Here is a 15,189-nt window from a genome sequence, read left to right on the forward strand (position 1 = left end):
GTTTAAAAGCCTAAATATTGAGACTATATACTAAAACTGTTACCTTTCGGACAGGTGGTTTAGTTATGATGTCTTCAAAATTATCTTCTGCTTTTAACATTTGAAAATTTTCATGTAATATTCCTATCTTCTTATCATTATCCCACCCTGCTGGACTAGAAAGAAATGCACATGACAAATTCTCAAGCATTTATATAGTCATTCTTTCATTCAATCCATGATCATATTAAGGGGAATATTTTTATGAAGTTAAATTTGACCAATTATGGAAAATTAATCAGTTTTATTATAATGCTCAAGTTTACTAATTTCTACTTAAAATTAGTATCAATCTTCCTGATTTTAAAACTGTCATTACAGGTTTTTTGGGCAGAAGGTGGTAATTATTTTTACCTCCCAATTTATTCAGATAACTTTTCAAAGCATGTCTAGATTATACATTGGGTCCTTTATGTATCATAACCAATTAAAGAGTAGATACACTGATATATGCACCCAATAGATAGTTTAGTTATAATAGCAAGCCTTTCAAAAGGGTTCAGACCAGCAGTAAAACTAAAAGGCAAAGATAAATAAATCAAGGCAGGTTATAAACAAAACAATCTAGGAACAGATTCTCACCTACTCATCATGGAAAAGTCTACTGGTCTCACTTCAAATGAGAATGAGATGATGATGATGGTGCACCATCGAATTGGAGCAACAACACATGATAAAACAATACATTTAAGAGTATACTTACATAAATACTGCATCTTTTTCCACAACAATAGCAGGAATCTTGTAGGGAAATCCATAGAGTTTCTGAACAATGTATTTATATACTAAATCTATATTTTTGTTTTCTTTTACTGAAGTGTAAATAAGTGCTGCACCATCTGAATGAACACTGTTAAAGAAACTTTTGGACAAACTCCATCAACAGGTACCATAAAATTTTGGGTTCTCAGCTTAGCATTTATGCATATTAGTTTCAAAAATAATTTCCAAAGGCATAATTACATGGTAATCAAGACTTTCAAAACTATAAAATACTTATATACAGGCTGAAATGCAAATAAAACTATCTCTACATAATTGATTTAACTTAGGAGGGCAAAAATCTCATTAGCCAAGAAAGTAAAGGTAAATTTAATAACTGACACCACTACTACCTCTACATTGAAAGCATATGAAGAGGCAATTTATTTTTGTTTTTAACCTTCCTAACCTCCATGAAGGAGGGATATTATTTATCAAAAACTGTTTTGCCTTTTTAACAAAAATGGCTTGCACTAGTGTCTCTTACAGTTTTTACTAGTCCAGGAATTAGGACTTTGCGGAGAAAGCTCAGGAGATCCACTGAACAGAGAAGATGAACCATCAAGAACCATCAGGAAGCTTTTAAGAACGATCCAAGGCAAAAGTAGATTTCATGACCAAAACGCTAGCACTAGCCATTGGGTCTCAAGAGAGATGGTGACTCAGGCCAAGAGGAAATGCTGAGAATGGTCTAACTTCTGAACTAGGATACTCGTATTTTCTAGGACACAAACCAAGGCTTATGAACCTTAAAATGGTATTGCTAAATACTACTTGTCATAATACTTAGTTTGGTAGAAACAAACATCCATAATCTTAAGTAAATGCTTAATGTGTGAACTTTTCATGAATGATCTTTCTCACGAGAGCCAATTTATAATTTGGAAGATTTACACAGCTGGAAAATTTGCAATGCAATTAAAATTTTTTAATTTTTAAAATAAAGATGATTTTGAATTGTTGTCCTCACTGACACACACACACACACACCTCTCACTATCTTTTTTTTTTTTTTTTATTAATTTATTTATTTTTGGCTGGGTTGGGTCTTCGTTGTTGCATACGGGCTTTCTCTAGTTGCGGTGAGCCGAGGGGCTACTCTTCGTTGCAGTGCACAGGCTTCTCATTGCGGTGGCCTCTCTTGTTGCAGAACACGGGCTCTAGGCGCATGGGCTTCAGTAGTTGTGGCTCATGGGCTCTAGAGCGCAGGCTCAGTAGTTGTGGCACATGGGCTTAGTTGCTCCACGGCATGTGGGATCTTCCCGGACCAGGGCTCAAACCCGTGTCCCCTGCATTGGCAGGCGGATTCTTAACCACTGCACTACCAGGGCAGCCCCCCCTCTCACTATCTTGAAGTGATTTCTTGTTTTGTATTCTTTTAAAATCAACCAGCTCTACTAAAGGTCTGTAATTATTGTAGTGGACAGTCTCCTTCCTGATTACATCTCTATATGTACATTTCCAAGTGTAGCTTTAAATAAATGTTTAAAGAGACTGTTTGTTCTCAAATTTTCTAATCTGCAAAGATAACAAAAAGGCTATCAACACCTACTTCAATTACTTCTACTTTTTGTTTTCTTTTGCAGACAAATGCCCTTTAATTCAATCCAACTAACCATTATGTGACATGAGAAGAGAAAGTGCCATGGAGGACAAAGTACTGAAGGAAAAAAGGAAAAGGGAAACTCCCAGTGTCAAGTGATCTTATTCATTATTCAACGAGGCTCTTGCCAAGTGGTCCTTAAATTAAATGTCCATTAATGATGATGAAAAACTACAGATACTATAAACATGTGTACATTACTTATTCCTGTCTACTGCTACTATCTATCATTTCTTCACTTTTCAGACCCAAAAGCTTTGATTGGGGAATGCAACTGCAAAACATCTGATCCAAGGGGGCAAGTGAGAACACCTCTCTTCGGTGCTCTCAAGCTGTCTGAAGTTTTCAACAGGAAATTCTCTTAAAAGCACTCACTCATTTTATCCTTTGTTTAGTTGTAAATGTTATTCACTGGCTCATATAATCCTTGCAACCTAGACTACACAAGATTCCTTATGCTAGGTTTTCCAACCTTGTGATCATCAGAATTACCCAGAAAGCTTTTTTAAAATTCAGCATAGATTCTCCAGCCTCCCCTTGGAATGTTCCAATTCAGTAAGTCTTAGATGGGCAAAGCCAGATTTAAAAACCATTGCATTAGACTATAGTGGAGATAACATACTAAACAAATTAAAAACAAGAACACACAAACCCAAATATTGATCTTTCCCTACCACCCACCCCCAAGAAATGAATACCAGTTTTCAGCGAGAATGTTTTCAATGCCAACTCATTAGAATTTTCTACATAAGTCTGATCATTATTTTTCTTAATCACAGTACTTTAAAAACAGCAAATCAAAGTTACATATTTCAATACGTGCTTTTATATCTCAAAATACCTAGATATAAATGATTTGGCAATTGAAATTTCCAACCAGAGGCAGGAGGAAAAAAGTTTATGGAATTTCTGAAGTCATCAATTTATTCCTTTACTTAAGCAAACAAACAACCAAACAGCTAAGGAACACTGCACCAATCAATGTATTAAAAGGATACACTGTAAACAAAACTTCCGGATATGAGACTGAATAAAATCGAAATGCTCATCTCTGTAGTCATGTTCTTTCTCCAACACACTAATGGCATCACACTAATGAGTTAAAATAATTTAAAAAACAATATTAACTTTAAATAATAATATAATGATTTAAACAGTTCAATGTTGGGTGAGGGAATATCACAAAACTACCACTCTGATACAGTGACTGATCAGTAGAACCTAGAATATTAATTACTCCTATATGTCTAGAGACTTTTAGTTGGAGTCTTAAGACTAATGAATACTTTTATTTCTTTAAAAAGCATTGATTTCTATGATATATTGAATGTGATGAGAACACCAAAGAGAAAATTTTAGTACATAAAGGAATGAAGAATAACAGGACAACCTTATAATGGGCGGTCATACTTGCTAACTCAACGACTTATGTCCTAGAACAAAGTTTTTAAGATCTAAAGTCTATTCTAGTTCTATAAAACACTCTGTATATCCAGGGAGTCTGCACCTCTCACTATTTCCCCTTTGTTCCTCTGCTTATTTGATAGCTCTTAATTGACCTTTAGTTCTTTTCTGGTGCTTTTATTCACTCTCACTTCAATTTCACCAACAGCAAAAAAGGGGAATTACAGGCTATTTCTGAAATGTCACCTGTACAATCAATGAAACAATTCTGAATTCTGCTTGCCAAAAAAAAATGTTAGGAAAAAAATTAAGGTATGTTCAAACATCATGATATCCAAATAAATTCATCAAAACTTTTGTGAATTGAAGGTTATGAAATCTAAAAATAAACAATGTCCATCATACCTAATATTAGTTTGGGGTCAAATTTGATGTCATTTTTTTTGATATGTAATTTTTTGTTATGCATATATACAACATAGAACAGTCTCCTTATATAAACATGATATAGCATACTGTCCATGTTATAAAACACTGAGAGTAATTATTTCATATTATTAAAGATACTTACAATTATTATACTGTTGACTTATGACATTTTTGGTGAAGCACGATAGTTTAGTAAAAACATTTTTAACTGAAATATGAGGATCTGGCAAGAAACGTAGCTGAGTCTCAATTTCAAGCGTCTTTAAACTGAGTTGAACCACCATTCTTCATCTATCCTGAGACACACATTCCCCCATCCCTCCACACACTTTAAAAGCTCTTAAATTGAAGCAGAACTGATGGTGTCTTAGATTCTGTGAAATACTGTAGGTGATCTCTTTTGGCTTAAAAATTTTATGAATCTATGACTCATTTGATACTGATTTGGGTCCCTTTAAAGCATGACATTTTTTCTTTGGAAAATAAAGAGCTTTTTATAGGGCAAGTTGTGGTGTAAAACAGGAAAATATCTGCCAATAAACAGCTCTTTGCCAAACAAAATAAAACCCAAACAAACCGCAGACAAAAGGATTCTATTGTAAGAGTTTAAGCACAGTTTTATGCAAAAGATATAAGTAACAATTAACTACACTTGAATCACCATTTGAAAAGCAGACAATAGACTTTGACTTAATTATTTTAAATGCTACCCCCACATTCCTTTGTTATTGATAATTTTTATAGTGTTTAAAGTAAAACTTAAGCTATATTTAAATTTTTTTATCATTTTTATTCCAAAGGTGAATAAATTCCACACCCTCCTTCATTTAGATGTGCAAATTTTACATTACAAAAAACATAATAATTTTAGATCTCAAAAGCGTTTATATGTTCTGTAATTATCTTAATTATTCCATGGCTTACACAGTAAAGACATACTACTTAGGACCAAATGGGGAGAAGATGAACTATAAATTACTTTTTAAAGGAAATTTGATTGTATTATAAAGTGTATACAGTGAGAGAACTAAATTAACAGAATTTTTATAATAGTAATCCTACCACAATCTCTTAAATAAATAAAAGGCCTTTGATAACTGCATATCAACTTTACATGAGTATTGATACATCTTTTAAATTAAGTCTATCTTATTTTAAGTACATTTTCTAATATCAAGATATTAGTATATAAAACTTACTGTGGAAAAATATTTTATTTTATAAAGTTGATAGCTATCATCTTACCTGTAACTATCTCTACTAAACTGACTATACAATTTGAAGTCTAACTGGAATTAGGAAAATGAAATTTGATCACAAATTTTAGAATATCTGAAGTAACATTTTCTTTCAAAGAAAACTATGATTAAGTTCACAAAACAAACATGTGAATATCATTCAATATTTTAAACTATCATATCTACTTATTAAGAAAAGTTACCTTGGAAAACTAATGTGTCAACTCCAAAAGGAGCCTAGAAAATAAAACAGTTGTTCATCCTTGGTTAGTATCAGTAGTAGAATCTGTAGGAAGCAAACTAACCTTTGTGCAAACTACTAGTACTGGAATGCCCAAGTTCTGCGTAAGTGTATCCGCACCCAGAGGTAAAACCACACTGTCGTCTTTGTCTTCCTGTGATGCGGTATTTCTTCTCTGAGGAGAAGCTGGGAAATCTTCTCCTGGCTCTACATATTCCTGAAAGTCTCTAATCACTGAAAGTCAAAGTAAATAATTTAATACGTAGTTTAGAAATGGCTTTTTATTTCAGCAGGTAGCTTTTCTGCTGTCTAAATACATATTTTACTAGAGTTCACACTTAGTCTTGTGTAAGAAACAAAGAGGTTTTGAGAAATCCAATTCAAAGACAGTATAGGAACACTGGACGCACATTAATTATCAGGAGGAAGAATAAAACATTGAGGGGCTCCAAAGGGTGGGGTTCAATGCAGGCCTGGTTCAATCTGTGCAAATTACTGTGGGCAAGTCACAATTGAGCTTTGTCCCTCTACCCTCTCTAATTCACAAACAGCACTGAAAGGATAAAAAATAAATAAATATGGGGGGGGGGGGGAGGAAGGTTTCCACAATCTAAAAGACAGTTCCAGATGGCTTTCTAATATTAACTTCCTTTCTCTAAACCCTTTATTCAGGTCTCCTCCTCTTTAGCTAGGTGCAATCTTGAGCCATGTTTATTCTATAACTCCCATAAAAACTAGGGAGATATTACCAATACTAATAAGTTTTTAGAACTCGTTTGCAAAATTGTCAAAACCTTCACTTAAAAAAAGTTAATGTGGGAGAGGAACCAAAATGGTGGAGTAGAAGGACATGCTCTCACTCCCTCTTGTGAGAACACCAGAATCACAACTAGCTGCTGGACAATCATCGACAGGAAGACACTGGAACTCACCAAAAAAGATACCCCACATCCAAAGACAAAGGAGAAGCCACAATGAGACGGTAGGAGGGGCACAATCACAGTAAAACCAAATCCCATAACTGCTAGGTGGGTGACTCACAGACTGGCGAACACTTATACCACAGAAGCCCACCCACTGGAGTGAAGGTTCTGAGCCCCACGTCAGGCTTCCCAAGCTGGGGGTCCGGCAACGGGAGGAGGAATTCATAGAGAATCAGACTTTGAAGCCTGGTGGGAATTGATTGCAGGACTTCAACAGGACTGGGGGAAACAGAGACTCCACTCTTGGAGGGCACACACAAAGTAGTGGGCGCATCATGACTCAGGGGAAGGAGCAGTGACCCCAGGGGAGACTGAACCAGACCTACCTGCTAGTGTTGGAGGGTCCCCTGCAGAGGCGGGGGGTGGCTGTGGCTCACCGTGGGGACAAGGACACTAGCAGCAGAAGTTCTGGGAAGTACTCCTTGGCCTGAGCCCAACCAGAGTCTGTCATTAGCCCCACCAAAGAGCCCAGGTAGGCTCCAGTGTTGGGTTGCCTTGGGCCAAACAACCAACAGGGAGGGAACCCAGCCCCACCCATCAACAGTCAAGTGGATTAAAGTTTTACTGAGCTCTGCCCACCAGAGCAACAGTCAGCTCTACCCACCACCAGTCCCTCCCATCAAGCCTCTTAGATAGCCTCATCCACCAGAGGGCAGACAGCAGAAGCAAGAAGAACTACAATCCTGCAGCCTGTGGAACAAAAACCACATTCACAGAAAGATAGACAAGACGAAAAGGCAGAGGGCTATGTACCAGATGAAGGAACAAGATAAAACCCCATAAAAACAACTAAATGAAGTGGAGATAGGCAACCTTCCAGAAAAAGAATTCAGAATAATGATAGTGAAGATGATCCAGGACCTCGGAAAAAGAATGGAGGCAAAGATCGAGAAGATGCAAGAAATGTTTAACAAAGACCTAGAAGAATTAAAGAACAGAGATGACCAATACAATAACTGAAATGAAAACTACACTAGAAGGAATCAATAGCAGAATAACTGAGGCAGAAGAATGGATAAGTGACCTGGAAGACAGAATGGTGGAATTCACTGCTGCAAGACAGAATAAAGAAAAAGAATGAAAAGAAATGAAGACAGCCTAAGAGACCTCTGGGACAACATTAAACGCAACAACATTCGCATTATAGGGGTCCCAGAAGGAGAAGAGAGAGAGAGAGAAAGGACCTGAGAAAATATTTGAAGAGATTATAGTCGAAAACTTCCCTAACATGGGAAAGGAAATAGCCACCCAAGTGCAGGAAGTGTAGCGAGTCCCATACAGGATAAACCCAAGGAGAAACACGCCGAGACACATAGTAATCAAATTGGCAAAAATTAAAGACAAAGAAAAATTACTGAAAGAAGCAAGGGAAAAATGAAAAATAACATACAAGGGAACTCCCATAAGGTTAACAGCTGATTTCTCAGCAGAAATTCTACAAGCCAGAAGGGAGTGGCATGATATACTTAAAGTGATGAAAGGGAAGAACCTACAACCAAGATTACTCTACCCGCAAGGATCTCATTCAGATTCTCTGGAGAAAACAAAAGCTTTACAGACAAGCAAAAGCTAAGAGAATTCAGCACCACCAAACCAGCTCTACAACAAATGCTAAAGGAACTTCTCTAAGTGGGAAACACAAGAGAAGAAAAGGATCTACAAAAACAAACCCAAAATAATTAAGAAAATGGTCATAGGAACATACATATCGATAATTACCTTAAACGTGAATGGATTAAATGCTCCAACCAAAAGACACAGGCTTGCTGAATGGATACAAAAACAACACCCATCTATATGCTGTCTAAAAGAGACGCACTTCAGACCTAGGGACACATACAGACTGAAAGTGAGGGGATGGAAAAAGATATTCCATGCAAATGGAAATCAAAAGAAAGCTGGAGTAGCTATACTCATATCAGATAAAATAGACTTTAAAATAAAGAATGTTACAAGAGACAAGGAAGGACACTACATAATGATCAAGGGATCAATCCAAGAAGAAGATATAATAATTATAAATATATATGCACCCAACATAGGAGCACCTCAATACATAAGGCAACTGCTAACAGCTATAAAAGAGGAAATCGACAGTAACACAATAAGAGTGGGGGGGCTTTAACACCTCATTTACACCAATGGACAGATCATGCAAAATGAAAATAAATAAGGAAACAGAAGCTTTAAATGACACAATAGACCAGATAGATTTAATTGATATTTATAGGACATTCCATCCAAAAACAGCAGATTACACGTTCTTCTCAAGTGCACACAGAACATTCCCCAGGATAGATCACATCTTGGGTCACAAATCAAGCCTCAGTAAATTTAAGAGAATTGAAATCATATCAAGCATCTTTTCTGACCACAATGCTATGAGATTAGAAATGATTTACCGGGAAAAAAACGTAAAAAACACAAACACATGGAGGCTAAACAATACATTACTAAATAACCAAGAGATCACTGAAGAAATCAAAGAGGAAATCAAAAAATACCTAGAGACAAATGACAATGAAAACACAACGATCCAAAACCTATGGGATGCAGCAAAAGCAGTTCTAAGAGGGAAGTTTATAGCTATACAAGCCTACCTCAAAATACAAGAAAAATCTCAAGTAAACAATCTAATCTTACACCTAAAGGAACTAGAGAAAGAAGAACAAACAAAACCCAAAGTTGGCAGAAGGAAAGAAATCATAAAGATCAGAGCAGAAATAAATGAAATAGAAACAATAAAACAATAGTAAAGATCAATAAAACTAAAAGCTGGTTCTTTGAGAAGATAAACAAAATTGATAAACCATTAGCCAGACTCATCAAGAAAAAGAGGGAGAGGACTCAAATCAATAAAATTAGAAAAGAAAAAGGAGAAGTTACAACAGACACCACAGAAATACAAAGCATCCTAAGAGACTACTACAAGCAATTCTATGCCAATAAAATGGACAACCTGGAAGAAATGGACAAATTCTTAGAAAGGTATAACCTTCCAAGACTGAACCAGGAAGAAATAGAAAATATGAACAGACCCATCACAAGTAATGAAATTGAAACTGTGATTAAAAATCTTCCAAAAAACAAAAGTCCAGGACCAGATGGCTTCACGGGTGAATTCTATCAAACATTTAGAGAAGAGCTAACACCCATCCTTCTCAAACTCTTCCAAAAAATTGCAGAGGAAGAAACACTCCCAAACTCATTCTATGAGGCCACCATCACGCTGATACCAAAACCAGACAAAGATACTACAAAAAAAGAAAATTACAGACCAATATCACTCATGAATATAGATGCAAAAATCCTCAGCAAAATACTAGCAAACAGAATCCAACAACACATTAAAAGGATCATATACCATGATGAAGTGGGATTTATCCCAGGGATGCAAGGATTCTTCAGTATATGCAAATCAATCAATGTGATACACCATATTAACAAACTGAAGAAGAAAAACCATATGATCATCTCAATAGATGCAGAAAAAGCTTCGACAAAATTCAACACCCATTTATGATAAAAACTCTCCAGAAAGTGGGCATAGAGGGAAACTACCTCAACATAATAAAGGCCATATACGACAAAGCCACAGCCAACATCATTCTTAATGGTGAAAAACTGAAAGCATTTCCTCTAAGATCAGGAACGAGACAAGGATGTCCACTCTCACCACTATTATTCAACATAGTTCTGGAAGTCCTAGCCACGGAAATCAGAGAAGAAAAAGAAATAAAAGGAATACAAATTGGAAAGGAAGAAGTAAAACTGTCACTGTTTGCAGATGACATGATACTATACATAGAGAATCCTAAAAATGCCACCAGAAAACTACTAGAGCTAATCAATGAATTTGGTAAAGTTGCAGGATACAAAATTAATGCACAGAAATCTCTTGCATTCCTATACACTAATGATGAAAAATCTGAAAGAGAAATTATGGGAGCACTCCCATTTACCATTGCAACAAAAAGAATAAAGTACCTAGGAACAAACCTACCTAGGGAGACAAAAGACCTTTATGCAGAAAACTATAAGACACTGATGAAAGAAATTAAAGATGATACCAACAGATGGAGAGATATACCATGTTCTTGGATTGGAAGAATCAATATTGTGAAAATGACTATACTACCCAAAGCAATCTACAGATTCAATGCAATCCCTATCAAATTACCAATGGCATTTTTTACAGAACTAGAACAAATCATCTTAAAATTTGTATGGAGACACAAAAGACCCCGAATAGCCAAAGCAGTCATGAGGGAAAAAAACGGAGCTAGAGGAATCAGACTCCCTGACTTCAGACTATACTACAAAGCTACAGTAATCAAGACAATATGGTACTGGCACAAAAACAGAAACACAGATCAATGGAACAAGATAGAAAGCCCAGAGATAAACCCACACACCTGTGGTCAACCAATCTATGACAAAGAGGGCAAAGATATACAATGGAGAAAAGACAGTCTCTTCAATAAGTGGTGCCGGGAAAACTGGACAGCTACATGTAAAAGAATGCAAATAGAACACTCCCTAACACCATACACAAAAATAAACTCAAGATGGATTCGAGACCTAAATGTAAGACCAGACACTATGAAACTCTTAGAGGAAAACATAGGAAGAACACTCTTTGACATAAATCACAGCAAGATCTTTTTTGTTCCACCTCCTAGAGTAATGGAAATAAAAACAAAAATAAACAAATGGGACCTAATGAAACTTCAAAGCTTTTGCACAGCAAAGGAAACCATAAGCAAGACGAAAAGACAACCCTCAGAATGGGAGAAAATATTTGCAAACAAATAAACAGACAAAGGATTAATCTCCAAAATATATAAACAGCTCATGCAGCTCGATATTAAAAAAACAAACAACCCAATCCAAAAATGGGCAGAAGACCTAAATAGACACTTCTCCAAAGAAGACATACAGATGGGGCTTCCCTGGTGGCGCAGTGGTTGAGAGTCTGCCTACTAATGCAGAGGACACGGGTTCGAGCCCTGGTCTGGGAGGATCCCACATGCCGCGGAGCAACTACGCCTGTGCACCACAACTACTGAGCCTGCGCGTCTGGAGCTTGTGCTCTGCAACGAGAGAGGCCGCGACGGTGAGAGGCCCGTGCGCCGCGATGAAGACTGGCCCCCGCTCACCGCAACTGGAGAAAGCCCTCGCACAGAAACGAGGACCCAACACAGCCAGAAATAAATAAATAAATTAATTAATTTAAAAAAAAAAAGTGTGAGCTACTAATAATGACTACCATCCTGTAGGAGAATCCAAATGAATGTCTCCATTATTTAAAAAAAAAAAAAGAAGACATACAGATGGCCAAGAAGCACATGAAAAGCGGCTCAACATCACTAATTATTAGAGAAATGCAAATGAAAACTACAATGAGGTATCACCTCACACCAGTTAGAATGGGCATCATCAGAAAATCTACAAACAACAAATGCTGGAGAGGGTGTGGAGAAAAGGGAACCCCCTTGCACTGTTGGTGGGAATGTAAACTGATACAGTCACTATGGAGAATAGTATGGAGGTTCCTTAAAAAACTAAAAATAGAATTACCATATGATCCAGCAATCCCACTACTGGGCATATACCCAGAGAAAACCATAATTCAAAAAGACACATGCACCCCAATGTTCATTGCAGCACTATTTACAATAGCCAGGTCATGGAAGCAACCTAAATGCCCATCGACAGACGAATGGATAAAGAAGATGTGGTACATATATACAATGGAATATTACTCAGCCATAAAAAGGAACGAAATTGAGTCATCTGTTGAGACATGGATGGATCTAGAGACTGTCATACAGAGTGAAGTAAGTCAGAAAGAGAAAAAGAAATATCGTATATTAACGCATGTATGTGGAACCTAGAAAAATGGTACAGATGAACCAGTTTGCAGGGCAGAAGTTGAGACACAGATGTAGAGAACAAACGTATGGACACGAAGAGGGGAAAACCGCGGTGGGGTGGGGATGGTGGTGTGCTGAATTGAGCGATTGGGATTGACATGTATACACTGATGTGTATAAAATTGATGACTAATAAGAACCTGCAGTATAAAAAAACAGAAACAAACAAACAAAAAAACAACTAATACTAAACTTTCTTTGGGTTATTTGTATGGAAATATGTTAATATAAATGTTTCAGACATTACATGAAATTTCTAAAAATCTTACATGTTCTGGTATAATGTTATAAGTCATAATTCTAGTTATTACTTTAAAATGTATATCTCAGAAATAACTAAATTTTCTTGTCAGTTGCATTATTATGAACTTTCATCAAATCTTAACCGTGGTCATTTTTAAGTCTTTTGTCATTTACAGAGAGTTCTGGGTGTACTCTGATGCTTTCGCAAAAATGTTCCTATAAAAGGGTTTAATGTTCAAGGAATTCATGGAAAAGACTCTGACAAGTACAGGTTTCTGGTAACTGACTATACTGCTGAACTGAATGAATAAGCATTTTCAGAACTCTAATAGAAAACTGATGAATTCATAAAAGTGCTAACAAAAGATCAAGATGAAAAAAAAAATTAATTACATGGGACTGAGTGAACTGATGAGGATGATCATAATTTTTGTGATTTTCTGTTTGAATTAAAAAAAAAAAAAGTTAATGTGAATATACCAAGAGGCTTAACAATGTATACTTTGATTTAGTAATTACTCTTCAAGGAATTGTTAAGGGACCAGTGACAAATACACACACACACAGGGATTTCCATACAAGTGATTTTCATGTTTAAAGGCAAAACAACAAATTTGGAAACAAATTATCCACAGCGCAGTATTAAAACAGTATATGAGGGAATATTATACAGAGCCACAAAGGAGGAAAACTGTCCTAAACTTACATGGGGTCAGGAAGAGGGAATCTTGAACAGTTGAGCATGGTTCCATCAGGAACAGAGGGGCATGCGTATACCTTTAGCAGCTCTGGTAGCTATTACCCTTCAAATCAGAGGCTGAAATCTAATTGGTTCTCAAGTTTTAGCATGCACTAGAAGTTTCTGATTCAGCAGTCTGGGACAGGGCCTGAGAATGTGTATTTCTGACAAGCTCTCAACTGTACTGATACTGATGCTGCTGGTCTTCGGACCACACACTGAAAACCACTGACTGCTATAGTATAAACTTAGAGAAGGGAAAAAAAAGCCCCAGAGGTAATGGCCAACAAGGAAAAAAAGGTATAGATTAAAAGCAGTTAGACACCCTTTTCAATAATTTAGGACATACATTCTCTTAAGTTTTTACTGTTTCCGTGCATATAAATTCCAGTAAGCTGTCAAATTTCCCCTAAAAGTTATCGGCTAACAATAGTAAAGAACGGCAGCATACCATCTGTATATTTTCTTAAGCAAAGTGCAACAATGACATCTGAAGAGCTCTCAGTGAAATTAAGAACTGTGACAAGTGGCTTACAACTTGTTAGAAATGACCCGTATCATTTTCATAATTTCCATGAAAATTTCCAACTTACATGGGCACATACAAAATATATTATGTACCTTGTAAATCATACAACCAGCTTAACATCTTTATATTTATGCTGTTACTTAACATCTTTATGGACATACTTCATTTTGACAAGGTTAGTAAAGATTGTTCTACTTATCAAGAAACGAGACTACTGAAAATGAGCAGCTGAAGAAAGATTCAAATTTTTTTATCCTGAAAACCCACTTTCCAAAACGAACACATACGGCCTTTTGGCAAAGAAGAAAAGGCGCCTCTACTAAAGAGTCTGCCGTTATGTATATGTTTCCAATGTAAAACTATATTAAAACAGCACATCATTCAAACTGAATTTCAAAAGCAGTACTCTCATTAAGTTTCCTCATTAAATTCAAAGTCAAAAGTTCCTAACAATTTTGACAGTCAGCTAGGACATTTTGTCTTTGAAATCTATATTTTCTAGATTACTCACACTTTTGTTCCATTTCTTTCATTTCTTCAGGAGGAATTTTCAATTTGTCAATATGTTCTCTAACAACACTTGCCCATTTCTGTAAAGAATCCAAAGCAGTCCAAGGCTTTGACATATCAACAACCAACGTAACTAGAGTGTCCTTCAGAGAAATGGCATCCAGTGAAAATTTAAGGAGGCCTTTGTGATACGGGTCTCCATCCAAGATCCATATATTACATCTTGTTTGATCTACGACAGACAAAAGAAAGTTACCAAAGCAACAGGATAAAGTCATTTCATCATCCAACTAACAATACTACTTGGTATTTTAAGGCATCTCCACAGGAGATGTCTCCTTCAGCAAGGTTCACCTACTTGGGTTACATCTACCAATTCAGTAAAGTCCTAATGAATACTCAAGAAAATGATTTAACTGCCAACACAGAAAATCAGCATCCTCTACTTCATATTTCTCAATCCCAAACCACAGACTGAATAACATGTTTCTATTCTTACCATCAGCAGATAGAGCCATGCATATTCAAGATAT

At 36.3% G+C, this 15,189-nt stretch overlaps 1 protein-coding gene across 1 annotated transcript in view; it reads right to left on the minus strand.

Annotated features, from left to right (window-relative positions):
* The window catches only part of DYNC1LI1 (dynein cytoplasmic 1 light intermediate chain 1), a 47,518-nt gene that overhangs the window by 7,475 nt on the left and 24,854 nt on the right, over window positions 1–15,189 (minus strand). The window contains exons 4-8 of the mRNA XM_036869394.1: window positions 14,658–14,888; window positions 5,781–5,950; window positions 3,403–3,496; window positions 743–878; window positions 44–155 (exon numbers count right to left, since the gene is read on the minus strand). Of these exons, the coding sequence (XP_036725289.1) occupies window positions 44–155; window positions 743–878; window positions 3,403–3,496; window positions 5,781–5,950; window positions 14,658–14,888 (743 nt within the window). The remainder of the gene's footprint in view (window positions 1–43; window positions 156–742; window positions 879–3,402; window positions 3,497–5,780; window positions 5,951–14,657; window positions 14,889–15,189) is intronic.

Source organism: Balaenoptera musculus, chromosome 11 (assembly GCF_009873245.2).
Source record: "Balaenoptera musculus isolate JJ_BM4_2016_0621 chromosome 11, mBalMus1.pri.v3, whole genome shotgun sequence".
NCBI lineage: Eukaryota > Metazoa > Chordata > Mammalia > Artiodactyla > Balaenopteridae > Balaenoptera > Balaenoptera musculus.